The 27,901-nt window shown below is 45.6% G+C and overlaps 1 protein-coding gene across 1 annotated transcript in view; it reads right to left on the bottom strand.

Annotated features, from left to right (window-relative positions):
* Positions 1-7,706: 7,706 nt before the first annotated feature.
* mdn1 (midasin AAA ATPase 1) overlaps positions 7,707-27,901 on the bottom strand; it is a 51,916-nt gene continuing 31,721 nt past the window's right edge. The window contains exons 63-102 of the mRNA XM_079180230.1: positions 26,847-27,522; positions 26,573-26,734; positions 25,914-26,199; positions 25,549-25,787; positions 25,040-25,135; positions 24,824-24,918; positions 24,542-24,666; positions 24,104-24,256; positions 23,448-23,557; positions 23,273-23,346; positions 22,963-23,146; positions 22,677-22,821; positions 22,174-22,320; positions 21,956-22,082; positions 21,492-21,597; positions 20,750-20,865; positions 20,093-20,500; positions 19,778-20,004; positions 19,484-19,621; positions 18,626-18,828; positions 17,802-17,963; positions 16,836-16,973; positions 16,421-16,556; positions 16,089-16,264; positions 15,799-15,930; positions 15,548-15,683; positions 15,022-15,344; positions 14,688-14,846; positions 13,811-13,912; positions 13,517-13,715; positions 13,262-13,432; positions 13,002-13,156; positions 12,798-12,887; positions 11,920-12,035; positions 11,512-11,686; positions 11,216-11,289; positions 10,936-11,050; positions 10,001-10,067; positions 8,874-9,016; positions 7,707-8,792 (exon numbers count right to left, since the gene is read on the bottom strand). Coding sequence (XP_079036356.1) covers positions 8,607-8,792; positions 8,874-9,016; positions 10,001-10,067; positions 10,936-11,050; positions 11,216-11,289; positions 11,512-11,686; positions 11,920-12,035; positions 12,798-12,887; positions 13,002-13,156; positions 13,262-13,432; positions 13,517-13,715; positions 13,811-13,912; positions 14,688-14,846; positions 15,022-15,344; positions 15,548-15,683; positions 15,799-15,930; positions 16,089-16,264; positions 16,421-16,556; positions 16,836-16,973; positions 17,802-17,963; positions 18,626-18,828; positions 19,484-19,621; positions 19,778-20,004; positions 20,093-20,500; positions 20,750-20,865; positions 21,492-21,597; positions 21,956-22,082; positions 22,174-22,320; positions 22,677-22,821; positions 22,963-23,146; positions 23,273-23,346; positions 23,448-23,557; positions 24,104-24,256; positions 24,542-24,666; positions 24,824-24,918; positions 25,040-25,135; positions 25,549-25,787; positions 25,914-26,199; positions 26,573-26,734; positions 26,847-27,522 — 6,772 coding nt within the window. The 3' untranslated portion in view covers positions 7,707-8,606. The remainder of the gene's footprint in view (positions 8,793-8,873; positions 9,017-10,000; positions 10,068-10,935; positions 11,051-11,215; positions 11,290-11,511; positions 11,687-11,919; positions 12,036-12,797; positions 12,888-13,001; positions 13,157-13,261; positions 13,433-13,516; positions 13,716-13,810; positions 13,913-14,687; positions 14,847-15,021; positions 15,345-15,547; positions 15,684-15,798; positions 15,931-16,088; positions 16,265-16,420; positions 16,557-16,835; positions 16,974-17,801; positions 17,964-18,625; positions 18,829-19,483; positions 19,622-19,777; positions 20,005-20,092; positions 20,501-20,749; positions 20,866-21,491; positions 21,598-21,955; positions 22,083-22,173; positions 22,321-22,676; positions 22,822-22,962; positions 23,147-23,272; positions 23,347-23,447; positions 23,558-24,103; positions 24,257-24,541; positions 24,667-24,823; positions 24,919-25,039; positions 25,136-25,548; positions 25,788-25,913; positions 26,200-26,572; positions 26,735-26,846; positions 27,523-27,901) is intronic.

Raw genomic sequence — 27,901 nt, 5'->3', positions numbered from 1 at the left:
AAACCCTTAAGCACTGTTAAAAACATAATGTACCTTGCAGTTCTGGACCTGTTGTGTTGTTTGGTGGTATACTTCTATTGGCACGTGTTCAGAGTGAAATCAGTACTGCATTAAAAAACAAAAAACAGACAAGGGGCTGAGCTGGGGGGGGGGGGCCTGTTGCTACGGGTACCAGTGAGAAAATGAGCTACAATCCAGCAAGTTTTACTTTGTGGCAAACATCGGTGGTACTGAAACATTTGTTCACCGCGGTTTTTATATTATTGGGTTAAAACTATAAACATGATTTTCTACAAAACCCTTTTTTTTGATTGACAAAAGAAGCCAAATGTGTTAAATTTGCCAGATAACATTGCCAGAGTTGAGTCGGGGTCAATATTTATTTATTTTTTGCCCCGGACGACCTCGCATTTCCTGCCTCCGGCCCTGTGCATTGAAACCCCTGCACTGTTTTTAATGCAGTGCTGATGTCGGTCTGACTCACCGTTGTGTGAAGGTTCTCAGTAGGTCATGGGACATCAGATTGGTCGAGGCAACTGGACTTACTGTGTGGAAGGCATTCAATCAAAGAGGCTTCATCACTGGTGAAAACTTACAATTTTCATACCGCTCGTTGTGGTCAGGTTCCATCGCCATTTGCTTCCCATTTTGAAAAGAACGTGGTGGCTGCTGGTGCAGGCGCAGTACCATGCTTCATTCATTTAATAATACAAGTTTTTAGATTTGAATCCGGATGCAAAATATGTGCTGGTCTTGTACCACTGGAAGTCCAGTTGCCTTTTGAGTGTGTGTGGAGACCTTTTCATTAATTTCATTGTATATCAAGAAGTACCAACTGAAGAGCGGCTGTGCCGGCTGTTTCGTCTCAAAAAGCCGACCAAACAACGGGTACAATTGCCTTTGATTTAGTAATTGTAGATAAACGACCGTGTATCTCTTTTATACAAGTGGCGGAGACGCGCATCTCCACCAACGGCCTCTTCAGTAGTAGAGCTTGATAATAGTACCGGAAGGGTTTTTTTTTTACAAAACCAACATTCTCTCGTGTTTAATGTTGTCAAAACACAAGCTTTTTGCCGAAAAGTCAAAAGTTGGCAAAAAAAATTTTGAAATCGGGAACTAGAAGTCAAGAATACAAAATTATCCAAATATTTGACGCCAGCTTTTGATAATTGTCAGTTTTTATTACTTGGTTCCACCAACACGTTGGTTGTAAAAGGTATTTAAAATTCGAGCTCTATATTCGGTCGACCAAAAAGCAGTGCTGAGAAATACTACCTTGGGGTGAACTTGCTGTGTTGCTCTTGTAACGCGACAGCTACGGCTCTTCCTACTCAACACAAAGTACAAACAGCTTCTCTGAGGATGGTGGGAGGTCATTCTAGGAAATAAAAGAAACGGTTTAAGTTCTGAAGGAAACTGTAAAAAGTCAATGAAAACACTTTTATAACTCCTGGAATGCACTGAACGGCACATACTGTGTGAGAGTATGAAACGGGTGATTTCGTGTTCGTTTGATATTGTACTAAGAAGACAAGGCGCTGCTGGGTTCAACTTGACTTGTCTTTTCTTGCCACTGGAATCACGAGTCTTGGGGGGGGGGGGGGGGGGGACTGTGTGTTTTAGCTGCGTAGAACTTGTTTTATGGGGCATGTAAATTAAATAGCTTAAATGGAATTTTGAATATGGTCAGAAAGTGGCCGCGACACATTTGGACGTGTGTATTTCTATTTAAATGTTTTGGATGTGCCTATTGATTAGTCCATTTGCCAGTCAGAATGCTGCTATATCTGGTGAAAATGTGCAATTTGAGTGTACTGTACTGTTGAATGTAATAAAGAAATAGACATTTCTTACCTTGGTAAACTATCTGAAGTGGTTTATTTTTTGTGTGCATCAATCAGTGGTCTTTAAGGTCATTGGTGGGGTTGGGTGTAGACTAGGAGACAATAGGACTCTGATGGGCTAGCGGTACAAACTCTGAGGGTTTCTCTAATTGTTAAATTCAGATAAATTAATTACTACAACAGCACTTGCTATTGGAATTTGAAAATGTAATTTCAACAAAACCAAAATTAAATTATTAGCATACAGATATCCAAAGCTCCCATTGTTATTTTACATAATACGTCATGCTAATTTCTGCTTTCTCCTTTATACGTGATATCCGCCCTCACTCTGCTGTCTAATAAAAACAACCAAACTGGTTAATCTGAAAGGTTTTTGGGGAAATGGTGTTCATTTTAAAGGGACAGTGTGTAGGATTCTGTGCCTCCTAGTGGTGCGGTTGCACATTGCAACCAACTGAATACCCCTCCACTCAACCCGCCTGCGGTTTACGTGAGCCGCCGAGCGCAAAACCTTGCTCAGAGGCCATCCGTGCCATAATGACACCACTTCAGCTGCGACGCCGGTGCTCCTGAAGTCGACCGTCGAAAGTCAGCCGTGGGCTGGCAGTGCCACGCAACGACAGGATGACCTTCAGGTAATGTAAAAAAAAAAACGCAAAAGGCTCTCGCTAGAGCCAGTGCTTTATTGAATAGAAAGTTTCTCACTGCCGGTTAATGGCGTTACAGAGACCTTTGTGTACCTCCTTCTAAAGCTTCTGCAGCTAGTATTATATATTATATATTATATACAGTATAACCTGTAGATCCATGTCACAGGCAGATGTTTATCTTGCATAAATGTTCAGTGGATCTTCCATACAGCACTGGATGTGTTTACCTGAATGTTAATATCTCATTAGTATGTAAATATCTGGGTAAAATCATGCTCCTATTAGCTGGGATACTGAGGCGCGTAAGCACTTCATCCTGTGAAGTGACTTCCATCCATCCTCCTATGATCCATATTTGTGTTTGAACTTTGACCTGAGGTTTCTAATACGTGTTTACTGTTGTATTCACGTGCCCTTTAAATCTTTACTTATGAGTTCCCCTAAGTAATCTTCAGAGACTTCATGTTAATGTATCCATCCGATTCCAAATGACTGGGGTATAATGAGCATGTGCAATGTTCTGTGCATGTAAACGCATCATTTCGTATGTGAGGCGCCGCGTCTGGGAGTCGAGTGTGTTTATGCGACGCCTCCGTGCAACCTCTGTGCTAATTATCTTCCTTCCAGTGCGTCACCTGTGTCTATTGTTCCCACTCAGGGACTCTACTTCCTGTCATAGTCTCAGCTGAGTGCTTTGGCCCGCTGTGCGTTCATGCATTGCTCCTCCGTACATGTGGTTTTGAACGGGGCCCTGCCAGTCATACCGGCGGTGCGGTGTGCAATGCGGCTGATAATCGTTAAATGCCGGGCCTGACAACCAGCCCCGAGTCTTGTTTGTAGTCTCTGGTAGTTTGTGGGTACTGGGCTGACATGGTGCATGTTAATGCAGGACTCACACATATACATACAAATGTATATACATGTAAATGTATGCACATATTTAACACACATATTAAAATTGTATTGGCCCAGTAATATTGTATTATTTCAGTATATGAAAATGTAAATATGTACATTATGTTAGTTCAGTTTCTGGAAGACTATTTCACTTTGATAACTCTGATCAAGTTAGAGCTCTCACACACACAGACACACTCACACACACACACACACACACTCACACACACACAACTTCTATTTAAAAAAAGTGACGTAATCCAAGTTGTAATTGTGAGGTCACAATGGATTTGATAAACAGTTCTTGAAGATCACATTTCTAAGATTTAAAGGGTAAGTTCACTGTAATTGTGAAAAACAAAATAAAACCCCAGACTCATTCACCACTGCTGTGCTCTGTCCAGGTTGGGATGAATGTGCCTCTGAGACTTCAGCGCTTCAGTGAATGGAAGTCGCCTCCATTAACGATGAAGATGAAGTCGAAAATGAAACAACAACAGCAGCAACACGGTGCCTGGGACTCTGTGGATCAGACCCCACAGGGTTTGTGTGTGAGCTCTGCACTCGGCATTGGTGACTGTTCAGCACACCGAGAGAGAGAGTTATCCTTCTGAGTAACTCCCACCCCCAGAAGCTCTTTGTAGAAATGAAACCACACTCTAATTAAAAAGAAATGACAAGAGCGTCTTCATCGGCAAGTAACAAAGGAGTCCTATTCATTAGAAACGTCTTAGGAGGCAAATGTCATTACGTGTCTGTTATTCCTAGAAGAACAAAAGCATTGTCTGAGTATGTTAATATGTATTTATAATAATTATTAAAGGAGCTAAATACAATTGTAAAGCTTGATATATTTAAGATACATATGTACCTGCTGGCACAACCACCTGCCCGTGTTATGCTGCGTTTCAAGTCAACATTTATTGTGAAATATCAGCCCCCCCCCCCCCCCCCCCCCCTTTTTTAAATGTCAGCCCAAAAGACACATCAAAGAGAAGCTAATCCGTGCGGACTGTGAGACATGAAAGCAGAGCAAATGAGGTCTCCGGCAGCTCGTGGCATCACGTGGAACAACAAAAAACACGCTGCCCGTCCAGAAAAAAAAGGTCAGCAGGTTGTTTTATTCCCCCAAGCAGATTCATCAGACTTCCTCAAGTGACCTATGTGACCTTCTTTTTCTTTTTTTTTACAGATATACGAGTTGAGTTTGATTCGCTCCAGGCGTGTTGATTGTAAAGGATGCCTGTTAATCAGCTTCCTCGCCGGGATTCATTATGCAGCCAGCAGTGAGTAATGAGCGTGCCCAGAGCTTTGAAGCTCACTTTAATCAGAGCGCTGAAGACCATTACTAAGCAACGGGGAACTTGCACATGTCTCGATAGGATGCGTGGTGACGGGAGGACTGGCTGACGTTCACCTGAGGAGGTGAGATGAAGTCGGAAGAGGCACTTGTGGTTATCCAACTGTGGGTACCACTGGTGTTCATTTGCGTATCTCTTCAGGGTCGTTTATTCTGAATTAATCCAGCTGTGGATCCAGGCGAAACATTATTTTTTTTTAAAGTTGCATAATTCAGATTCTGCTGTCTTTCACATTTACATGTTTGTACATTTCCTCAAACACGATCACTTTGAGAACATGATAATATGCTCCCAATATTGCTGGTGTTGTACAACTACATCCAGAACAGGAAAATGTGTACAAATGATGTATCTTTTTTTTTCTGGCAGAAGTGACAGTGAGGCATCCATGTTTCTTTTTTCCTCCTCCTCCTCCTCCTCCTCCTCCTCCCTCCACTTTAACGCGAGGTGTAACTGCAGTCGTCTGAGGCTGTGATGTTTCACAAAGAAGCAGCTGGTTGTTGCTTTTCACACCTGTTGTGTTGTTGAAGTATTCTGTGAACCCTGATGGGAACGAGCACCGGGACGTCTCTCGTTACCTCGAGTTTATCTTCTGGGAATCGTAAATCCTCTGCATGTCATTGCTCCACGACATGTAAGAGTCCTTGGAATATATTTACGGGTTTTTTAGAGAGTCCTCGTCTTGTTGCCCGCAGTGACGGATGATTTCACAAACGCTTGTATACATAATGTAGTTGTTGCTATGCGCTGCCAATGGAACCAGAGTCCCTGTAATTATTCGTACACGGAGTGCAGAGGTGAATTTAGAAGAGGCTTTTTATGGATAAACATCAATTATTTTGACTGGATAAACATGGATTATATGTACTGTATGAGCCACTTACATGGTCCTGTATGATTCAATCGGTGGAGGGGACCCACTGTTATTGTTAATGGCTGATTCCCAACGGGGACCAGATGAACCCGGTCACGGTATTCCAACATGTTTTCACTAAAACAACTAAATCCACCGTCTCCATACAGAGGAATGCAGTTATAACTGTGTATTTCCATTTTGGCAGACATGTTGGTGTTATTCTATATTTTTCTTTTTGTCATCACGTCTTATGACGAAGACCAAAAGCAGCAACGTGTTAGTCTCTCAATACTCCCTGACTGACATTCAGTCAATTAACTGATTGTATGACGATGTTTGCTGTAACGATATGACTGCACTGTGGTGAAACGCGTCAATGCTGGTGTTGTTAATATAGACTTTTTTTCAAATGTATAGAAATCTGCATTTCATGAGGACTTCTATTTGCCCTGAAAATGTATCTAAAATTAGAACTCCCACTGAGGAACTCTGTCTCACACATCCATCCCCCTCTCAGCTTCTTTCCCACTTTTGTCGGAGCGTTTTCTCAAAACGATGAGGCGGAGACTCGGACCTGGAGGTGAAGTTATACTTTCATCATTGTTTGCTGAAAATCTTTGTATCAGTTAATAGAGGAAATAATAGACACATAAATCAATACTTATAACACAAAAACAGTTCCTTTTCTTTTCCATTGTTTCGCTCAATGACATGCGGACGGTAGGAACTGCATTGAACTATCCGAGTCAAATTGTCTGTAGTCTAAAGGGACCGGTGTGGTTTAACTTTTGAATCAATGTGTGTGTTTTTTATTGGTATGAATCATACTGAGAGTAGGTGGCTCTGTTTTTGAATATCTCCTTTTAGAAAGAAATTCCTCATTTGACACTTTCTCACTTGCCAAACCCAGAGGCCTCGGTGGAAAACAGAGACGCATAAAGAAAGAAGAAGAAGAATCCGGACTCTGCGAGGAGATGCTTGTTTCCATGGCGATGGGGGAGGGGGACCGTGTGCTCGCGTGTTTGATGACCTCACGCGTGCACGTTCTCCTCACCAGTCGTTTGTTCTGCCAGGATGCAGACGTTTCTGCCTCTGCATGGCACATGGTGCAGTCACATGCAAGGGTGTTATTTACATGGGTAAACACAGGGGACATGTCTCTCCCCACACACACGCACACACTTTTTCAGAAGGCATTATTGAACCCCTCGAATAATGGTTCAAACTCCCAGTCCCCTTCTGCCCCCTCCCCCTCCTGTGCTGTCATTGTAACTGAGTCAAACAGCCAGCCCAGCAGAAACGCTGCGTCAGCAATGTCCAAAGCCACCCCAAATGTTAGTTATGTTTTCAGTACAGTCAGTCCACCACTGAGCCTCTTCACTCAACACATTCTTTCATTTTCCTGCATAATCTCGTGTTCCACCCTCCAGTCCAGTTAGTCCAGTAATCCGACAGTAATCCATACAACATGCTATGGAAAAAGGACTCAATGCGTATAATGGTACAACTGGGTGTCTGATTTCCTGGTTTCAAGGACAATAGAAGTTAAAGTGGAATCCCACCCTGTCAGATTCCACAGGCAAATATTCAATAATATACTTTGATTATTGTTCCAGATTTGTTTTATTAAAGGTATTTATCTGGCATTTTGAGCGATAAGCTCCCGTCATTTCTAGAATGAATCTCAAATGCAGAAATGAGAAGCGATATCTCAAATGAACCTCAATCACACATCTTACTACATGTCTATTGCAACGTCTTCTTTCTTGCAAAATGTTCTAGTTTCGACATACGACTGACTTTCCAAAACTTTTTTCGACTTAATATACTAGGACATTTTTTTTTTACCTTTTTTGACATACTATGCTATGACTTTTTTCGACATACTATTAATTTTTTGAAACTTTTTTCGACATGCTGTAAGACATGACTTCTTATAAACTTTTGCAACATGATATACTATGACTTTTTTTGACACGCTATTCTGTGACTTTCTTCGACATGCTGTAGTATGACTTTTCTTTACTCCATGATTTACGGAAAACCGTTATGGAATTGTCAGCGCAAGATGTTTGCCATAAAAAAGCCTTGTCAACCGTTTATTGTCAGGATCCTTCAGGTCATGGTTGAACAGATGGATGCAATGAAGAAACAACCTCTTAAATATGACCAATGTTTGTTTACATGTCGGTCCACGATACAAAACACAAGAGTTGATAATAAACATTTCAATGCACATTTTTATCAACGCCTACTCCTAAGGGACACACGTTTAGCAGAAGTCAAACGGTATGGATGGAAGATCAGCAGATATGAGTCTTTAAACCACAAACGTGGGTTACACTGGGGCCTTCATCGGGGTCCATCACCCCCACAGGTGGGACGTGAGATGTAATACTGTTCTCCTCTCCAAGGCACATGTTTGAGTTCCTTTGAATGTCCTTCATGACCGCACCAACATGCTACCGTTAGCTCGTGAAGTTAGGAGGGGGTTCTGTTAAAAACACAATCCAACAACTGTCCTGTGTCAGCTCTGCCGCCTTTTTTTTTTTCATATTGAAGATGAACGATTCAATGACCTTTTTTAACACCGACTACAACATCCACACAAACATGATTTCAGGTCTATAGTACAAGGGGGACAGAGGTATTTACCGACTCTTCACTGAGGTGTTTCACAAGAAAGGGAATCACATTTTTGTTTCATCATTTCATTTCAGACGTGCAAGTTAAAGCAATCCTCGTTACATTATAAAAGAAACGGAGGATTCCCCTGATAAAGACAAAACAGCAAAGGTTGCTATCAAACTCTACTCAATTCTACAGTAAAGATAAGAAAATAAAGGCACATGTACAGCGGCAAATCCGTCTTTTTTTTTCTTTTGAGTCCTTTGTTGAGTTGTGGCTGAGAGGCTGGCAGCTGAGTGGCAATTGTGCAGTTGGTTGCTGCCCACTTCTCCCTTTCCCTGTTAAAAGATGGCTTCTCATTGGTCTACTGGTCGGCTGCGGTGACAAGTTCAAACCACTGTCGGAGCGCGTCGCTCAGGGTCTCCGGCAGGGCGTTGACGTCTCGCAGGATGACGTAGAAGGGGAAGGGGAACTCGTCCATGTAGGAGCGGATCTCTGGCAGCTCTCCCGGCCCTTTGAATATGGGCACCTTGATGTCCAGGATGGAGTCCTGCAGCACAGCACCATGGTTAAGTCACACTTAAGAAAATTAAATTTAAAAAAAAAAAGGTCAAATTCTTCCTTCACTTACCCGAGAGTTGGGGTTGTCGAGCACCACGAAAATGATGAACACGTTTGCGCTGCGTGCGGCCCGCACGGCCGCCGACACGCGCTCCTTCCCTTCCAGGAACAAGCCCCTGCCGTCGGATACGATGACCAGCAGCTGGGCCGTCTCTGTGGAGCGAGGTGACAGAGGAACAGCGGATGGTGACGTGACACAATGCGGCTAGTCATGCAGTTACAAAAGGTTCGTTCGCGTGAGCCAACTATTTCCCCAACACAGGTCGGGAAGAACACTTTACATGAGCGGACCCCTGATTAATGAAGTCCTATATTCACTCTTCTTTTGGTTCTGGTTTGGTCTCCACCGGCCCTTGACAAAAGAAGGTCTTGAACCACTAAATGTTCCACTTTCTTCACCAGCTGGTTGCTAACTTTCTTGTCTGTACAGTGCCGGACAGGTAGCGGACAGTTTTCTGTTGTTGTTGCTGGTGACATGGTTGATGGAGAGATGTATTTCAGGGCAAGAAAACCAAAACAACCAGCTTAAAGAGGCTAAAAGGCTGACGAAGTCAGAAGAATATTTCTCTGTGGCGTCCTCACTATATGCATCCCCTTTCACATTAAACATAATCATTTGATCCACACAAACATTGATAAGAGCAGCTTTAAAGCTGAACAAAGTCTACGTTATATCTATATCTATATCTATATATATATATATAAATAATCTAAGGTTCCATCTAAACCCGACTTCCTGTCTTTCACGGTGCAGAAAGTTTATATAAGTGTGTGTGCACTGTGTCTGGAGCTGCAGATCCAGAAATAACTATCAGCTCTTTGTCACAGCGGTGCACACTCAGGAGCAGCTCTGCATGGCAGAGACAGTCCTGTAGATCAGGCTCATTCTGTGTTTACACGCCTTGTGCTGGCTGAGCCGCTCCATGAAAACGACACGTCGGCTCCACTACGGGTACTGAAAGTACTAAAACCTTCATCAGTCCGCCAGATATATTTGCTACGGAACTCGTTCTCTTTGTAATTGGGCCGGGTTGTTGATCGTCGATGCTTTTATGAACGCTGAATGCTTTTGGTGGTTGAACTAAACCAACAGTCTGACGCACGACGTGTCATTAAATATGCAGGTCGAGTCCTTACCGGAGTTTAGAGATCCAGGAATCTGCTGTCGTGCCGCCAGAAACATTTTTGTCGAGGTGTCCAAAAACTACAGAGGAGAGGCATGAAGAGGTGACAGGAGGAGAGGCACACGAGTCAGTCGCATCATACGTTTGATGACAAGCATTAGAGCATCACATTCAAATCAAGACCAAGAGAAACAACTACATGTTTAATGAGAATATGAGAAAAAAAACATGTATCTATTTGCTCTAAACAATTCATCCCGACTATACGGAAGCACTAAGAGGCAAGTGTGAAAAACTAAATAATCAGGTGATCCATTTTCTAAATTGTCGGTGAAAAAAAGGTTTTCCCAGGATAACTTTTCTAATTTCCTTCGTTAGTTTTCTTTTTTAATCTGTGCAAACAAACGTTGACAACTTGTTTTGACAGCCGGAGAAAGAAAAGTAGAGGCAGGTGAATTTATGTTTGTGCTCGTGTTTGTTGTTGGAATACTCATTGTGTGCACGAGAGTGCACCACTATGTTCTCAATAAGACTAAAAGTATTCATGTTTCCTTGCAGGCGAGTTTGTGTTTTAGCAAGTTATGGAGTATAACTTGTCACGTCTTTCTTCTGGATAGAAGCGCTAAACCGCCTTTAGGGAAAACCTGAACGCTGGTTCACTTCACCCTCTTGTGGCAACAAACACAAACAAATGAATTTCACCTGAAAAACCTTGTTTTCCCATAACCTGTTCCACAGATGAAAAACATTAAAGGAACTTCATTTTTTTCTTTTTTAACCATAACCATAGAGGGAAAACCATTCAGATCAGACTTAGAAAATGAATCACCAGACTTCTTTTTCTTACTTGCCTCTCAGTGCTTCATTACTGTAAAAAACAAAAAAATCAAACACTATATATTTAATAATTCACAGTTGATGGAGGAGCAGTACAAAGGAAACGCCCACCTGTGCTATCCGGGTCTTCTTCTGCTGGAACTGACAGAGTCGGAGAATCCGAGCGCCCGAGTCATCGTTGAACTGCTGCTGGAAGGGGTGCAGCAGCTGCACCTGCTCGCCAAAACTGGACGCACGAGCAGCCGTTACAAAGGTTAGCTTCACATTAAAACGCATGATTTCTGTTCTGCAGGTCTGACTGTTTTGTTAACCTGGTTCCATAATATCATCCGCACAATATGTTGTTCCATTTCTAAACCCATTGTGTGTCACTATACATGCAGAACCTTACCTGCACACTGACACCTGTCCCACCTCCAGCAGAGTGAGAGCGTTGACGATCACTGAGAGGGATTCAAACGCCAGCTGCACCACACACACACACACACACACACACATATAAACACATTATTATTATTATTATTATTATTATTATAATAAGTACAATCATTATGGTCCAGGCAAAGCGATTACCACTGTAAGAAAGAGTCAAAGTCATCGTTATTTTGTTTAATTCAGCCACTTTCTGACTGTGCACATGTTGTTATTAGGAGGTTCTGTACAGGCAGCATGAGGGCCGTCTCTCACCTGTTTGGAGTGGTTGTCCACCATGCTGGAGGAGTCGTCCACAGCCAGACAGATCTGGTACTCCCTCTTGCTGGGCTTGGTCCTCCTCAGCCAGATCTTGTCCTTGCGGAACTGACTGGCGATGTAAGGGATGACCTTCCTCATGTTCAGACGCTTCCCCGTGCGGTAGTCGCCTCTGTGGAGCAGTGGAACAATGAACGTGTGAGTGCATCTCTTATTGGCGCTGGTAAACAACGAGGCCTTCGAAGTGTCATTACAGAAGGAAAAAATTATAATTCAGGGTGAAAACCAGTAAGTAAGACCAGCAACTTGGCGACCACAAGGTTCATGGGAACAACAAGCCTTTGAGCGCATCGTTGGAAACGCCCACTGTAACACGTGAGGTGGTGAGTGTGCGCTGCTCCTCACTTGAGTTTGGCGGCCTGCGTGGGCTCCAGGATGAGGCGGAGCTGCTCACACAGCTGCTGGGACAGAGCTGAGGTCAGAGTCTGGTACTGGTGCCACATGGAGGCTGCAGCGCTCTCCTGGGAACACAGACAAGAACACATTAGGGACCAGTTACAACCTGGGCCTCATACGATCACAATCATATAGTTCGTGGATAGGTCTCATTAGGAAGACACTTATGTGACATATTGTAGAGCGTTGATCTTTTGTTAAAATGTCCTTGTATTTAGACTAATGTAAAGATCTTTTTAAGAAGCATACTCAGACCTGGACCCTATTTCCTCATGTTTTTGTGTCCAAGTGACTATCGGGGAAAACTATTTCTCAGATTGTTAGAGATGTTTGACATTAGTCTAGTTCTGAAATCTTGCAAGGTGACGTGTTGCCGACAGACAACAGTGGACGGCGACAGCAGAAACAGCTGATCGATCGTGCGAGTTCAACGTTCGCTACGTCGGAATTTATTCAGAATTCAGATTTAGATTTCCAAAATCCATCTGACGCATCAACTCTTTTTCAATGAAGGCAAAAACCACCATCCAACCATCAAGCATCTGAGGAAGTTTCATCAAATTGCTGTTTCCTTTCAGTCTTTCCAATGTAATACTTCAAAATGCGCATAAATATATGTGAATGGAAACACAGCTCATGACAGTAGTGAGATGCCCCTGGATCCATGTTTGATATGTAGAATGTTTGACCGCTAAAAGAAGTAGGAGCAGGCAAGTCAAATATTTTTTTTTTACCGGTTGTTATTTTGCAGGCAAAGTTACGTTAGAACTTGTTACGCGTGTTTAATAACAGAAAGAGAGTCAAAAGAGTCATTTGGTCAGCCTCACCTCCTCCTGAGTTCCCCGAGCCTGTTTGTGCCAGGCCTCCAGCTGCAGCTCCATCTGCCTCCTGATCTCCTCTGGGTCGCTCTCTGCTTTCTGCAAACACACACACACACCATTCAATGCAACGTTGATTTGATTATTTTACTGTTACAACTCAGTCCTGTTTGTGTAAAAACAGAGAAGAAGAAAGAAAGAGTAGTTCTCTACCTGCGTGGTGTCCAGCAGCAGCTCAGGAACTGTGTGGATTGTGGATTCGCCGCGTCTGGCTGCTCGCTCTTCTCTGGTATTTTGTCGGTCCTTCCACCTCTCCTCTTCCTCTTCCTCCCCCTGCCTCTGCACCTCCATCTCCCCACTGTCTACACCTGCACGTGAAGAAGAGGAGGTAGTGGGTGATGTCAGGGGATGAGCACGTTTCACAAATAAACAAGTTCCTAGAATACTAAAGAATCAAAGTACAAATGTGTCACCTTTCTGGGAGGCCTTAGTGGAGTCCAGCTGCTCAGGCTTCAGCTCTTGGACCTCAGCGGCCTGGAGGTCCTCTTCCTGCTTCTCTGTCTCCATGGCGACATCCTCATCATTCTGATCGTCCTGGTCCTGGTGAGGTCCCGCTGCTTTCTGCTGGTCTGCGCTGGCAACATCTGGAAACGGCAAAACAACGACGTCAATTCACCCACTTAAAAACGTGATCTGATGGCCACTAATGTGAAATGTTGACCACCGACCGTATGTCTGGGCGTCGTAGGCCGTCTCTCCCTGTCTGATGTGTTCGTACAGGTCTGACTCCTGCTGGGCGTCGCTCTGCTTGCTGTCCTCGGCGCGATCCGTGCTTCTCTCCACTGTACGCAGGCGCTTGTTAACGCGCTCATTGTAGTCGCCCGTCGACCGCTCGTTGTCCGCTTGGCCAGGTTTTCTCTTGAAGCTCTGGAACGGCACAGTGAATCAACCGTAAATGAACGCCGTAAACGGACGGACTGAAACACAAAAGGGCTGTAGAAGTGGAGGTTCCTCTCTCGTACCTGAGTCTGGCTCTGCGTCTGCGTCTGAGAAGCCATCCTCGCCGTCAGCTTCGACTGGTGGCCCTCTGATTGGCTGGCATCGGCGGCTCCGCTCCCGTGCTCCTAACAGACCAGAAAAAAACCCCCGGAAATCCCAGATTAACTTTGCAGGATTAGACGACGAGCCAACAGCGTGCAGAACACCAGAAAGTCACGCTGGGACATATATACATATACACATAAGCACATATACAGTATATAATTACTGTACATATTGTTTATAAGGTAAAGGTGAGATACTTTATACAGCGCATTCGATTGACAATGGTCTGTGTGATGGCTTTCGTTGGTCGCAGCCAATATATTTTAGAGACAAATTCATCCATAGCCATGAATGTATACAGACAAAAAGAACTTCTGCTCCAAATACTTATGTCTAAATATACATAGTCTATCTATATAATATATTATCTCTTTAACCATCTCTAGCTGATAACAGTTTTCTAATGTGTCACAAATTGTCATAATATTTTCTTCTAGAGGAACTCTTGCCAGGACCTTGAATTGGCCGGACTTTACCAGAATAAGGCCACAAATCTTCCCGGCTGATTCTCTCTCTCTCTCGCTCTCTCACATCCTTTTCGTTAAGACATTTTGGAAAATGTCTCCATCCTCCTTGTTTGATTTCTTTACCACATTCTATATATTTCCATGGTTATACTGTATATGTGAAGTTACAGTGCAGGGTGCTGTCACGCTGCTCTGTAATGGCGAAAACCACATATCGAGACCAGAGGGCTCAAACATGCCCCCCCCCCCCCCCTTGTGAGTTGCCTTTTCGTGATTCTCGAGGTGAAACCTCTGCAGGCCTGAGGCCCCGTCCCGAGGTGGAGCGTACCTCTTTGGCTTGGTCTCTCTCCGACGCCTCTCCTGCCAGCTCCACAGCTGTGTCGCTCTGAACGCTCTGCTCTCCGGTCTGACCGTCTGTGTTGTGCTCCTTCCTCTCGGCTGCCTCGGGCTGCTCCTCGTCCTCGCCTGCGCCTTCCTCCTCCTCCTCCTGTAAGCATTAGAAAGTCCCAACAGTGACACACAGAACGAAACCGTGTGTGTGGGCAGCTTCCGTGTTCATCAAAAGGGTACAGCAGTTCATTGACACACACACACACACACACACACACACACACACACACACACACACACACACACACACACACACACACACACACACACACCTTTGGGTTGGGTCCTTTGTCATTTGGAATAGTCAGATTTTCGTCTTTTCCTGCCTCCTGTCCTCTCTCCTCCTCTTCGTCTTTCTCAGCACACTCCTCGTCTCCCTCTGCTTTCTCTCCGCCTCCCTCCCCCTCCTCCTCCTCCTTTTCCTTCTCTCCCTCTTCAGTCTTGGGCTCCTGGTCGTTCTCCTCTCCTGGATGGTCCGCCTGGTCCTCCTCCATCTTCTCTCCTCCCTCCTCCGCCTCCTCGCCTCCGTCTTTCAGTCCGTCCTCCTTCTCGTCCTGGGCCATGGCTTTCTCGTCAATGTCGAACGGATTCTCCTCTGAAGAAAGGGGGGGGGAGACAACAAGAGGGTTCTGACACCAGCGGTGGAAGAAGTAGGCAACCAAGGCCTTTAACATTAGTAAAAGTACTCCTATCACAAGATAAAACTGTTAGAAGTAAAAGACAGAACTGTGGTCGTATGCGCTTTATACAGTGCAGAGCGGTGCTACTGTTTCACCCGGCCTTGTGTGCGGCTCTCACCGTCGCCCTCGCCCTCGTCTCCAGCCTCATCCTCCTGGTCCAGGTTGAGATCCTCGGGCAGATCCATGGCCTCGGGCTCCGGCCTCTTGTCCTGCTGACCGTGGTAGGGGTCCACTTCGTTCTCATCAAAGTCCCGCTGGGAAACAGCAAGAGCACGGATCAGAAAGCAGCAAAGCCGTGAAATAAGAGATGCGTGTTGGAAATAGTTCAGCGATTGGGTGAATTTCTTCACTTCTTAATAAAAACGTTACCTCATCGCCTTGTTCATTGATCTTCTCCTTCTCCTCCACGTCCATCTGTTCGTCTTTGTCCTGGTGTTTCTTGTCTTTGCTGGGGTCTGCAGCGTCCAAGTTGTCGTCTTTAGCAACCAGCTCAGATTCACCCTAACGATCCAGTGTTGACAGTAAGATTAGAGCACATTGACAAAGAAAGACATCTATCTGGCTTCAATACAGATTCACTTCAAATCAGCAGGTTTTTTTTCAACCTTTTCAAACAGCTGCTCTATAAATTCAAATGTTTCAAACTGTGTGTCGTGTACCTCGTCCATGCCCTGGCCGGACTCTTCCTCCTTGTCACTTCCTTCCTCCCCGTCATCGTCCTCATCATCATCCCCCCACATTCTCTCATCCAGAGTGTCCGTCTGTCCTTCACCCAAGTCACCCATCTTTTTATCCAGCTCCTCCTCCTCCTCTTTAGCCGAGTCATCATCTTCACCTGCGCACCATTCAAAAAGAAGTAAAATACACTCAGTGGCGATTCTGGGAGACGTTTCCACGTTCATTTACAAATAATCTTAGGTTTTCACAGTCTTGTTTGTGAAACAAACCCAAAAATGAGGGAGGAGCCCCATAAGGTCAGTGGATAAGTTACCTGCTTCATTCTCATCCCCATCTTGCACTTTGCCTTCAAAGTCCTCTGACATCTCGATGGCGTTGTCCTCCGCCTTGATCTTCCCTTTATCCTCCTCCTCTTCCTTTTCCTGACCCTCCTGTAAAGTGTCCTCCACCTGCAAGAAGAAGAAGAACGCGTGGACAGCTTTATGAGAAATGTTGTTCAAATGATCCAGACATTTGATAGGCTGCTCATACATTCAGCATTTTCTCAGCTAATTACTAGCTTCCCCCAGCGCTTTAAACCACATCTCACAGCCTTCAGCAGCTGATGGAGATCGCTCTTTCTTCATTACAAACCCAGCTAATGAAGCTCATAAGATGCAGTTGAAAGCTGAAAAAACAACAACCAGTAAGCAGACCTTGAGCTGATCAGTTATGTGAAGTAAAATTACCTGATCTTCATTCTCAATCTTGTCACTGACGTCTTTGTTGCCCTCGCCCTCTCCTATACCTCCGCCCTCATAGTCGTGGAACTCAGTGGCACCTTCTCCGTCTCCACCGGCCATCAGGTCCTGAGGCAGGCAGAACCCCTGTGGAGGGGGCCACAACAAACATTTAGTCACTGCTTTCAGTTGAACTTCATAACAGATATAAAACAACGCCCGTACGGAAGCCCTGAGAGGCAACTGAGGGGAAAAAAGGAATCGGAGATGCATTTTGTCTGATTTAAATTGTTTTTAAATTAAGATTTCTGCCTTTAATAGACACCACCTTCCAGCTACTGCAGCAGACATTTTTAGCTTCCAAATTGTATAAATATTCTATTTTCTTCATTTGTGACACTTTTTGTGGGCTGCTGTCTCACAGCAACAGCAGAAACTTCACCATGCTGCTTTTAAAAGGTGCTGTGTGTCAGTTCTCTTACAACATCTTACAACATTTAAACATCATCAAATCCCTTTGGGGGAAGACTGGCAGGAAGAACTGGGTACTGAAGCTATAGATCAAGGGTGGGAAACCTGTATTGAAAATATTCACAGCAGTTGATAGATTGCACTTCTCTCCCACTAGATTACATCACGCTTCTGTGTGAAATGTTCAAAAAACCCGGGAACCCTGTGATTCTTACCAGATTGCAGACTTTTTGGGTTCATTTGTTTGATTTTCTTGCTGAGCCTTTTAATAAAGAGTTCTTTAAAAAATAAAGTGTATTTTTTTTAGTTTGATTGGCTGTATTTCTATACCACTTTTCAAAATCAATGCAAATTCAAGATTATTCTGGCGAAACCTTTTTTCCATCTGTTCTTAAGTCATAAACACAGGAGATCTCTTAGGGTATATACCCATTTATATATATCTGAAATACTTCCTCTTTCTTTTTTTCGGATGAGAACGAGTAACGTTTGTCGTGTCCGTACCTTCTGGGCGAGCTCAGTGAAGATGCTGGCCAGCACAGACAGCAGTTTGCCTGTGCTCCTGTGTGCTGCCAGTGACACGGCCACGTAGTAACGCACCACGTCAGTGTAGATCCCCAGCAGAGGCTCCAGATGCACCAGCATCCTGCACGCTCTGTTCACCTCCTGAACACACACACACACAAACACAAACAGACGTTGATGGCACCGCATGATGGCACTCAGCTAAGACGCCCCATACTGAATCAAAAATGGAAATGAGTTTAATGCCCAAACATGACAAAACTGTAAAGTGAAATCAAATCGCTGCACTCGGACGGATTTATTCACATCGAAATCATTTGGCTGTTATCAATGGTACTAATGGCAGCACTGGTCGTTTAACATTTCAATGTAAAATGTAAACGATGTACTTGCATCGCAGGTTTGAATTCTATACAGTCTGATTAGAATAATACATTTAGATAAATTTGACTTTTTATAAATTATGGGTGATTTTATCCCGACTCGCGTTGCTTTTATTTCAAAATAAGGGCGCACTGTTATTCAAGACTTCGAGGATTACCAAATGAATTCTGTAGGTGTGTCTGGAGAAGCAAGTTAGAACTAACTGGATCACTTTACCTGGCTCACATCATATGAGCTTTAATTAGCTAAATCCCTTTAAAAATACCATAGCTGTGTGCATTAGTTAAGATAAGAATGAATATAAAGAATGGGCTCCCTGAATCACACCATAGTCACTGGCTCATCAAAGGCAAGTCCACTTTAAATGCGGCTGGACAGTAAAGTATTCTAGACGTCACGTGAGCAGCTGTTCTTGGTACCTGGAGCTGTGGTGGCTGACACGAGTCTCTGTGTGTCCTCAGGCGGCTCAGCAGCCTCTCCAGCCCGCCGCTAACATCTCCCACACACAGAGCCTCCACCTCGGCTGCCAGCTCCTCCTCCAGGAGTCGAGTCAGGTGGCCGGGCTTCAGCAGGTCCTCCACGGGCTCTTCTTCCTCCTCCTCCCCCTCCTTCTCAGCACCCTCTGAAACATCAAAAACATCACAATCTAATATACATATTAAGAACATTTGTATTCACAATGAGTCATCAACAATGTTGGGTAAGCTAGTTGGAAAGTGCAGTGAGCTAAGCTTCCAGTTACTTAAATGAAGCTTTACATTGAACCAACCATATACACTTTTATATAAATGTATATAAGCCTAATATAAATCATATAATAAATGAATGATAATATTATTCATAATATAGAGATTGCGTAGGCATCAGTCCAGGGATTGGTACGTGGTCTCACCATTGCACAGAAATGCTTCTGTCGGCCACACATATCCGTCTATTGTCAAGCCAATGTTCAGACAGCCTCATTTTTTTTGGAAAGCTAAAATTGATACATTTATCAAGACTTTATGCTAAGTGGGCTACAGATGTAACAGCCAATGACCATGTCTCTAGTAAACACAGAAGCATCAAAACGGTTCCTTTCCCATCATGCTGACTGAAAGGTCAGAATTCGGTGCAAGAAAAAGTCCATGCAGCCATCCTGTCCTGGTGTCAACAGTACAGGTCAAACCTCTGGCAGTAAGATGATGTGGGGAACGTTTGGCTGGCACACATCCCTGACAGATGAACTTCTAAAACAGCCTGCGATAACTGTTGCTCCCAGACTGCATCATTCTCACCTCTCTCCCCACGCTGCGCTCTCTGTCTTTGCTGCTCATTCTCCCTCCTCTTCACAAGCGTCTGGACCGCACACAGCACCGTGTTGATGTTCGTCTCCAGCTCAGCAGAGAACTCGGTACAGAAGGCAGGCTGCTGATCTGTTAGGAGAGGTAGATAAGCAGAGGGACAGTGGATTCATGGTGCTAAATGTAGTTTTTTGTCTTACTGTACAGTCCAATTTTGTCATGTCTGTGAGCAAGACGTCGGGTTATTAATAACCAAAGGAATGATAGCATATGGCTCGTCCCATTCACCTGAGTACTGGTGTCCCAGGGAGAGCAGCTGGGTCTTCCAGGTGGTGAACTCGGTGATGCTAGCCTCCACCTGTCCTCTGACATACTGCAGGCTCTGGGTGATGCCCGGCTGGTTGTCTGCGCCGCCGACGCACACGGCCGGGGTGAAAAGCTGCTCCATGCCGGGCATCTGAGCCGCTGCAGCTGCCAGCTGGTCGAAGGCCGAACAGCACGTGACAAAATGGTTCCTGTGGAAACAGACTGTGTCATTGGGGACGCTTTTTTTTTTTTGTCTTACCGCTGCGCCAGATTTCAGATAAACCCTTGGTGTTTTACCATGTGTGGAGTGCTCTCTCGGAGCTCTCCTGCGCCACATTGTCCAGCTCCGCCTTCAGGCTCTGAGTCTGCTTCAACATTGCATTCATGCGCTGGTTTAGCTGGCACCAGGCGGCGTCTCCCCTCCGCATGAGGCAGCCGGGGGGTTGGCGCTGCGCCGCCAGCGGGGACGGACACCTCAGGGTGTGCTGCCTGCAGCTGCTGGTCTCCTCCTTCTGCTGGAGGTCCTCCGGGCAGCACTGCAGCAGCCAGGCCAGCTGCTGCAGGAGGGTGGTGCACTGGGCAGCCAGCGCCTGGCCTCTGCTGACCCAAGCCTGGAGAGAGGCCTGGGGCGGGAGGGCGCAGCCCGCATCCTCACTGGGGCTCTGGAGGTTGGCCTTGATGCCCTTGACGCTGTCTGTTAGCCTCCTAAGAGCGGTAAGACGAGAGGTCAGGCTCCGGGATTTAACGACACAGCAACACATTGTGGATCATTTTCATTTACAGTCAATATTTTTTCTAAAAAGATGCTGATTAAGGGTATGACCGAAAAGGACATCGCTCCTTGTAGAAAAAAAAAATGGTCACACAATCGTAATACAGCCACTTCTGAAACCAAACCTACACCCTTGCTCCATACGGTGTCTTGTAAACATAGTCGTGTGGCGGCAGACTGACCTGAGATGGACCCACTGCTCAGTGAGCTTGGCCAGTCGTTGCCTCTGCTTGAGGAGCAGCCTGAAAAGGTGAGAGGAGAATCCTCTGCAGCGCTCTATGTTCCCCAGACCCAGCTCCTACAACCAAACAGTAACACACACACACACAATTCAAACTACAGAGACGACATACGCGGATGCACAAACATAGACTGAGGAACTGCAGCAGAAGTGAACTACGGAAGGCCCGAGAGACGAGTGAGAAAAAAATAGATCTGTTGATTAATTTTCGAAGTCTGATCTAAATAGCTTTCTCTCCTGTGTTTATGACTTAAAGGGTGCTTTGTATGAGATTGGGAACATTTCGATTGCCACTCAACGGCTCTCAACATGGCGACGGATGAGCAGGTGGCTCGCGGTGTTAACACAGTGCAGACTATGGCAAAAGGGTTGATAGCGCTAACAGTGTTTACCTGAAGAGGAACCGAAGGGTGTGTACCATGCCTCTTGTGGCCAAAATGAGTATTACGACAACGAACACTTCGAAAAATGACCCTCTCAAAAAAGAAACTTATTGGGGCAAAAACAATTCTCCTGTTCTGAAGTCATTAACACGGGAGAGAAAAAATTTAGATCAGACTTAGAAAAGCTGATTTTTTTTTCCTTCTCACTTCAACGTCATAACTTTCAGACCGAGAGCGGTAAGAGCGGTGAATGCAACTAAAGTAGTTATGTTGTGGACCACCAGACCATCAGTATCTGACCTTGGCAGCCTGCTGAAGAGATGTCTGCAGGACGTTTCTCCTCGCCCATGAACGGTAGAAGTACTTCTGACATCCGTCCCATGCTGTCAGCAACTCTGTGAACAACCTGCAACACCAAGAAAGCAGAGAAAATGTCTTTCAGAGAGCACAGAATACACAATCGAGAGTTGTGCACTACTTACATAAGCATGGTTTGTCAGTAATATTGAGGATTAAAAAATTCAATACAGTCTCCCATAGACTCAGGTTTTTCACTTTAGCTTACATTAACAACCATAATGGCCATAATAGACCAAGGCTGTAGTACCGAAACCCTTGAGTGTATATAATATTTGGGAATGGCACAAGTAGAAAAGTGTCATGAGGTCATTAAGCTAAGTCTGTATTATCAGCTTAAGTTTGCTAACTGTAGCTTAAACCAAAATAACCAGCTGTTAGTGCATCTATGAACACGTTGTATTTACATGCTCTCGGCCTGCTCCTGGTTCCTGACCGCAGAAAGAGCGGTGCTCATCTCCAGCGGCTGCATACAGAGGGTTTGCTCTGGGTCGACTGTCCTGTTCCACGTCAGGCCTTTACGGTACGACAGACCTAAATGGGACCATGATACAAATAGATGTTTGAATTTTCTGAGTCTTAAATTACTATGCAACACTTTTGAATCAGTGGAGGGAAACCTCACCTATTTCTGTGAGCATCTTGAACAGATCGGACAGAGCTCTCTGCTTCTGCTGCAGGATGTGCTTGACCTCAGATTTCTGCTTATCTTTCTCTGCTGACGCGTCAATGGTGAGGTTCTGCAGGTCCCGCAGGTTGCTGATGACCTCGCCTGGAAAGGAGGGGAGAAAAGAGCACTGCGTTAACACCGAGGGCTTTGCAGCAAATTGAGCAGCTTTGTGATGTAATGAAAAATGCCTGATGTCCTTCGGTGGTAAAAAACACACACACAAATAAACAACAAACAAATATCTTCCTCGCATCATCCTAAAAGGTATAATAGAGAGAAAAGTATGTATTGACTTGATATATTACCTCAGTAAACATGAGTTTAGAGTCTCAATCTCTCGTTTCAAGTCTTCAATACAGCATGATGTTCATTTAGTAAATTATGGTCCCATTTAGAGTCAAATAGATGATAAAGTCCGTTAGACTTTGGTATTTATTGTTTACAAGTGGGATTCTTACCAGTGAAGCAGTCCAGGTCTTCGGCCAGCTCGGGCACTGGGTTTTTCTTCAGCAGCTGGACGCACAGTTTCTTCATCTTCCTGGAGAGAACGGGCAGACGCCCCTGTAGAGATGAAGCATCGACTCCTTCTTCTGGGCCCTCCAGCTGAAATGACCAGTTCAGCTTCGGTTATTCACTCATTACCCATCACCATAAACAACACGACAATAGCTTGAGCATGTGATGATGGCTTACTAAAAGGAAAAATGATTTCACAATAATGAATAACAACGAAAACACTTGTACCTGCAGATCTCTGCCCTTCCCAGGCAGGCTGCTCTTCAGCGCCTTATGAACCCGATGGATGGGCGTGTCCTCCGGGTTGGCGTCCACGCTGTCCAAGCTGGCGCTGCTTCCCTGTTCCACCATAGAGGGAACGCTCGGACCATTCAGGGCCGCCTCCAACTTCCTGACAAACTTGAAGAGAGTCCTGGGAGAAAGGGAGTACAGGCAGAACAACGTCGGTGGGCAGGGCGGCCATCTGTCCCGCCAAAGCAAGTCCTAACAAAACAAACACGCGGCATCGCACAAACCAATCGTGGTGATAATAACTTACCGATGCGTCCTATCCACCGACTGTCTGATGGACCAGAAACTGACGTCGTTCCACTTGGAGATCTTGACGAAGTCCTGAAGGCAACAATTGATATCACGGTTGAAACTGTGCTGCTCTAAAATGTATGGACACAAGGTTTCAGAGTATGGATATGTAAACGGACGCCGATACGAACCTTGAGCTCCTTCTCGATGGGCTGTCTGAGCTTCCCGATCTTGGTCTGGATGCAGTCGGAGAACTGGCTGTAGTATTTGTGCAGGTTCCACAACAGGCTGGACAATGACTCTGTAAGGCAAGGAAAGAGTTAACAGGTCATCTCCCCCCCACGGCAATAGTGCAGCCTCTCTCACAGCCGAAAAGCAACAAATACGAGACTGTGTTTTGACCTTTATCTATAGGGTTAATTTGGCTGTACATAGGTCAAATACATTTTTGAAATGACTAAAGCTGGTAATTTCCATCGCGCTGTTGAGTTTAGTCGAACTCCAATCAGCGAGGCGCTGTCGGGTCAACGGATCGATACAATTGTCAATATCCGCGCGACCAAGCAGGATATGATTAGTTGACAAATTGCTGTTCTTTCATACAAGCAAATGTCCGACACTGTGGAGGCCTGTTTGTATACGATGTTTGCATTATGAGGCGCTTCACCACTGACCCTCACCGTTGCATCCTTTTGCCGGCTGCTTGTCATGTAGGCGAAACACAGGTTGTAGGTTGCCTATTATTACTTCACGGCCAGTATGGAGAACAGTGAAGGATAACTCTTTCACTCAGAGAGTATGTGAGTATTGAATCAAGATAGACTTGTATAGAGTGGGGGAGGCTGACCTTGTCCTGGCTGGTTGGGGATCAGCAGGAGGTGGCAGTGGAAGCTCATCAGCATGCCTAGGCGGGTGTGGAACTCCCCCAGGCTGGAGCCCTCCATGTAGGCCTGGAGGGTGGAGGACACCGAGGACAGGGAGAGGCGCTCCACCTCCTCACCTGGAGAGGACGGTAACGGGGAGACAAAACATTGCAATGGTGGAATCATTTTTCGGGGTTATACACTCGTTTGACTGTGGAAGGGAGTTTATATTTGTCCCTGTTTTTGCTAATTTTGTGTCTGTAGAAACATGCTGTTTGTTATAGCCGTGAGCTATTTATATTCTATTAGTTTCCACTTACAGAGGTATAGAGATTGTCCAGCAGGTAAAAAGCACAGAGCTTCTTTTTCGCTTCAAATAAATAACAAACATCAACACCAACCCAGAGCCATTGTGCACGTACCTGCAATAGCATCCGTCCTATCTTCTTCCAGATACCTCTCTACTAGCTGGTAGATGGAGAACCAGTGTTTGGTTGATTTCTCGGTGTTCCGCTTCATCACGTTGTCCAGACTGCTCGACCAGCAACTAACACACGAGAGAGACAAGGAGAGGGCACATTCACATACTTGTCACGGTCTTGTATCGAGGACTCCAGTTCCAGTTTTACTCTCTCTCTCATCTAGTATCTAAAAGCAAACGTAACAGAGGATGCTGGCTGCATTCAAGCCCTTTGTGTCCTTACTTGAGCTCCAGTTTGCGCCACTGGATAATGAGCTGGGTGACGGGTTCCAGCTCCTTCCGCAGAGAGACTGAGCGGCTGGCGTTATTCTCCCAGTCCTGACAGGAACAGCGGAGAACGGACGAGCAAAAACAGTCACCGATTTATTTTCTTGTTAATTAAACGTGTCAACACTAGGGGGGAGAGCTCACTAATGCAATCCATGCTAACGAAGCTCACCTGTGCTTTATTGAGCAGGATCTCCAGCCCATTGAGGAACTTGGCCAGCGGGCTGGCCAGACTGAAAGCCATGATCCTCTCCACGACCGCAGTCAGCTGGAAAACAACACACAGAGACGGAGAACACATTATAGCAAGACAGATCGTCCACTTCTACAGCAGGACATCACCTACGTTGACCACAGGACCAGACCGGTCACATGGAACGCTGTGCACTGACTTTTTAATCTGTGTAGAGATCATGTGGATTTGCACTTCTAGATGGACATTGTGGGTTATGGTTACTGATTTGAGCTTGTCATCAATAATCTCTAACACAACAAAGTAAATTAATTTAGTCATTAAAAGATGTAAGATACCACAGTTGTTTTTAATCAATATCCAAGAACCATCTGTCCTGCTTTATGTGGATATCTAAAATGTAAAAACATTACATTTCTTGCATTAAGATATTGAATCCTTATGTGCTAACGTACCGCGAGCCTTGATGTAAAAAAAGGGTTACTGACCTGTACGAGAGCTGGGTGCTCTGGCCAGTCGTCTAGTCTCTGCTTCACGGCCACACTCAGCTGCTCCAGGACAGGAAGACAGAAGCGGGCCTCGCTCATGTTGGGCTGCTGGTAGAAGTCATACGGTCCTTCTGAGGCGACAGACAGACCATCGGGGCCCCCCGAGCCCTGCACGGTGTTCTGCAGGAGGGCGGAGAGCAGCAGTTCACTGCCTGTGAGCTGCTGGTCCAGTTCAGCGTCTGAGGGGGAAACGCACGGGTCATGGGCCAGTTATACTCCGTTCACAAGAGTACATTTCTGCTTTGCCGGTGAAAAATGATGAAAACTTGTTCCTGCTGAATAATGACAAGACAGCAAACACTGACCAATGAGATGATAGAAGCGCGACATCACAGGGGAAGCAATCTGATAGGAGGAGACCAGAGCTTTGATGTGTTCTCTGCTGTGATTGTCTGGTATTGTGCTCTGGTACCACAGCGATTGGGCGTATCCCAGGCAGAGGCGCTGATGAACCTGGACCACTGTGTTCATGGCAAACGGAGACAGGAAGCTGCCCTCATTGGACTCCTCCTGGAATTTGTCCTCCTCCTCCTTAAGACCCAAGTCCGCCGGGCCCTCTAGACTTGGCTCGGCCACGATGTCTGCGAAGTCCTAATGACGTATGAACAGAGACCCATCAATGACCGCACATCTATAAATATCAGCCTAAATTGTAAAAAAAACATGCAGATTTCTACAATTGGGGAAATAGAATTAAACGTTCTATTTAAATAATTTAAAAAGCATGTAGGCTAAGACCGTGTCTGTCTGTCTGTCTATTTCCTACTCACAGTTCAGGGAAACAAGAGGTCACAATGCCTCTCACCATCTAATGATAAAACCTGACATACAGTTTTCATTCATCCTCAAAATGTGTTGTTTCTGAGTATTAAACATTTCGGATAAATGTTAAGATTGATTTTCGCACTGCAACTACGTCTGTTGAAGCTTCAGCAAGATCTGAGCAGAGAGTCTATGCGAATACCTGGTTGAACTGAGGGAACTGGCGTCTGAAGTCCCTCTCCTCCTGCTCGTCCTCAGTCAGTCCTGAGCCGTGCTGTCGACTGCGGTTGCGGTACAGACTGGCCTCCATCTGCTCTCGCTCTCTCTTTCGTCTCTCCTGCTCGTCCCACTCGTTCACCAGAGCCTGAGGATTCAGCAACAGCAAGCATTTCATTTGGAAAGTCGGACAAAAGTTGAAATCCCTCAAACGTTAACCCAGAAATCAATCTCTATTGGGTGTGAACTGAAGCTCCGACCTGACAGATGTGTCGGAAGAGGCTGCGTGACTCGAGGCTGAACTCTCCTGCGGACAGGGTGTGACACTGCACGTACAGCAGAGAGTTCAGGAGCAGCGTGGAGGACTGGGGGACCACGTGCTCGGGGTCCTGCTGCTGGGGCAGGAGCTTCGCCAGGCAGCGCAGAATGTCCATGCAAGCTCTGGAGCAGAGGAAGTCTGCTCGGGCCAGGTAGGACGGCAGGCTGGGGGTCAGGGAGGGGAAGGCCAGCAGGCAGGACACCAGCTTGGGCAGACCGGGTACAGGCGTGAGCGAGGCGGCCACCTGGGAGGCCACCAGCCGCATCCCGTGCCGGAGCTGGAGGATGCCGGTCCGCACCGGCCCAACCACGTCGGGGTACAGTGGGTAGTCCTCCAGCAGCCTCTGGCAGAAGCGCTGCTGGGAGTTCTGCCACACAGCCTCCTCCTTCAGCAGGCTCTGGACGGCTGACCTAGACTTGGAGGAGGAGGAGCCCTGCAGGGCCTTCAGCAGGTGGGACAACAGGTCTTCCACAACTGATGCCTGGCCGATGCTGCACAGGTAGTGCTGCAGCTCCTGGAAGAGGCGGCCGTACTGGGGTTCATGAGGGCGGCAGGCCTGCTTCCTGGAGAGCTCAGCTATCTGATCCTTCACCTGCTGCATACGGATCCACAGGTACCTGCAACAACAAGTCGGAAAAAACATGTGGTTAAAGGATTTTTCACAAGTCACTCTTAGTGCATCACTTCCATGCCAAATTAATATTAATAGTAATATTAATTATCCGTACTTTACTGAAGCAAATAAACTCTACAATAGCCAAATGATTTTGTCAGCAAGCTAATAATGCTTACAGAGTTAGCTATGACGAAAGCTAGCTAATGAGAGTTAGCTGCTGCTAGCTAAAAAGGCTGGTGTTCAGTGTTTAGCTACCAGTGTTTTCAGCTAAGCTAGCCACACGGTCCTCTTGTTTTGTTCACCACCGATATTAACCCCCCCCCTTTATTTTTCTTTGGCACTGCACGTTGTAAGAGTTTCGACTTATCGAATAAACCTTC

Source organism: Pholis gunnellus, assembly GCF_910591455.1.
Source record: "Pholis gunnellus genome assembly, chromosome: 19".
NCBI classification, from domain to species: Eukaryota; Metazoa; Chordata; class Actinopteri; order Perciformes; family Pholidae; genus Pholis; species Pholis gunnellus.
Note: the sequence above shows the minus strand (reverse complement) of the source record. Positions and strands in the feature narration are given on the sequence as shown.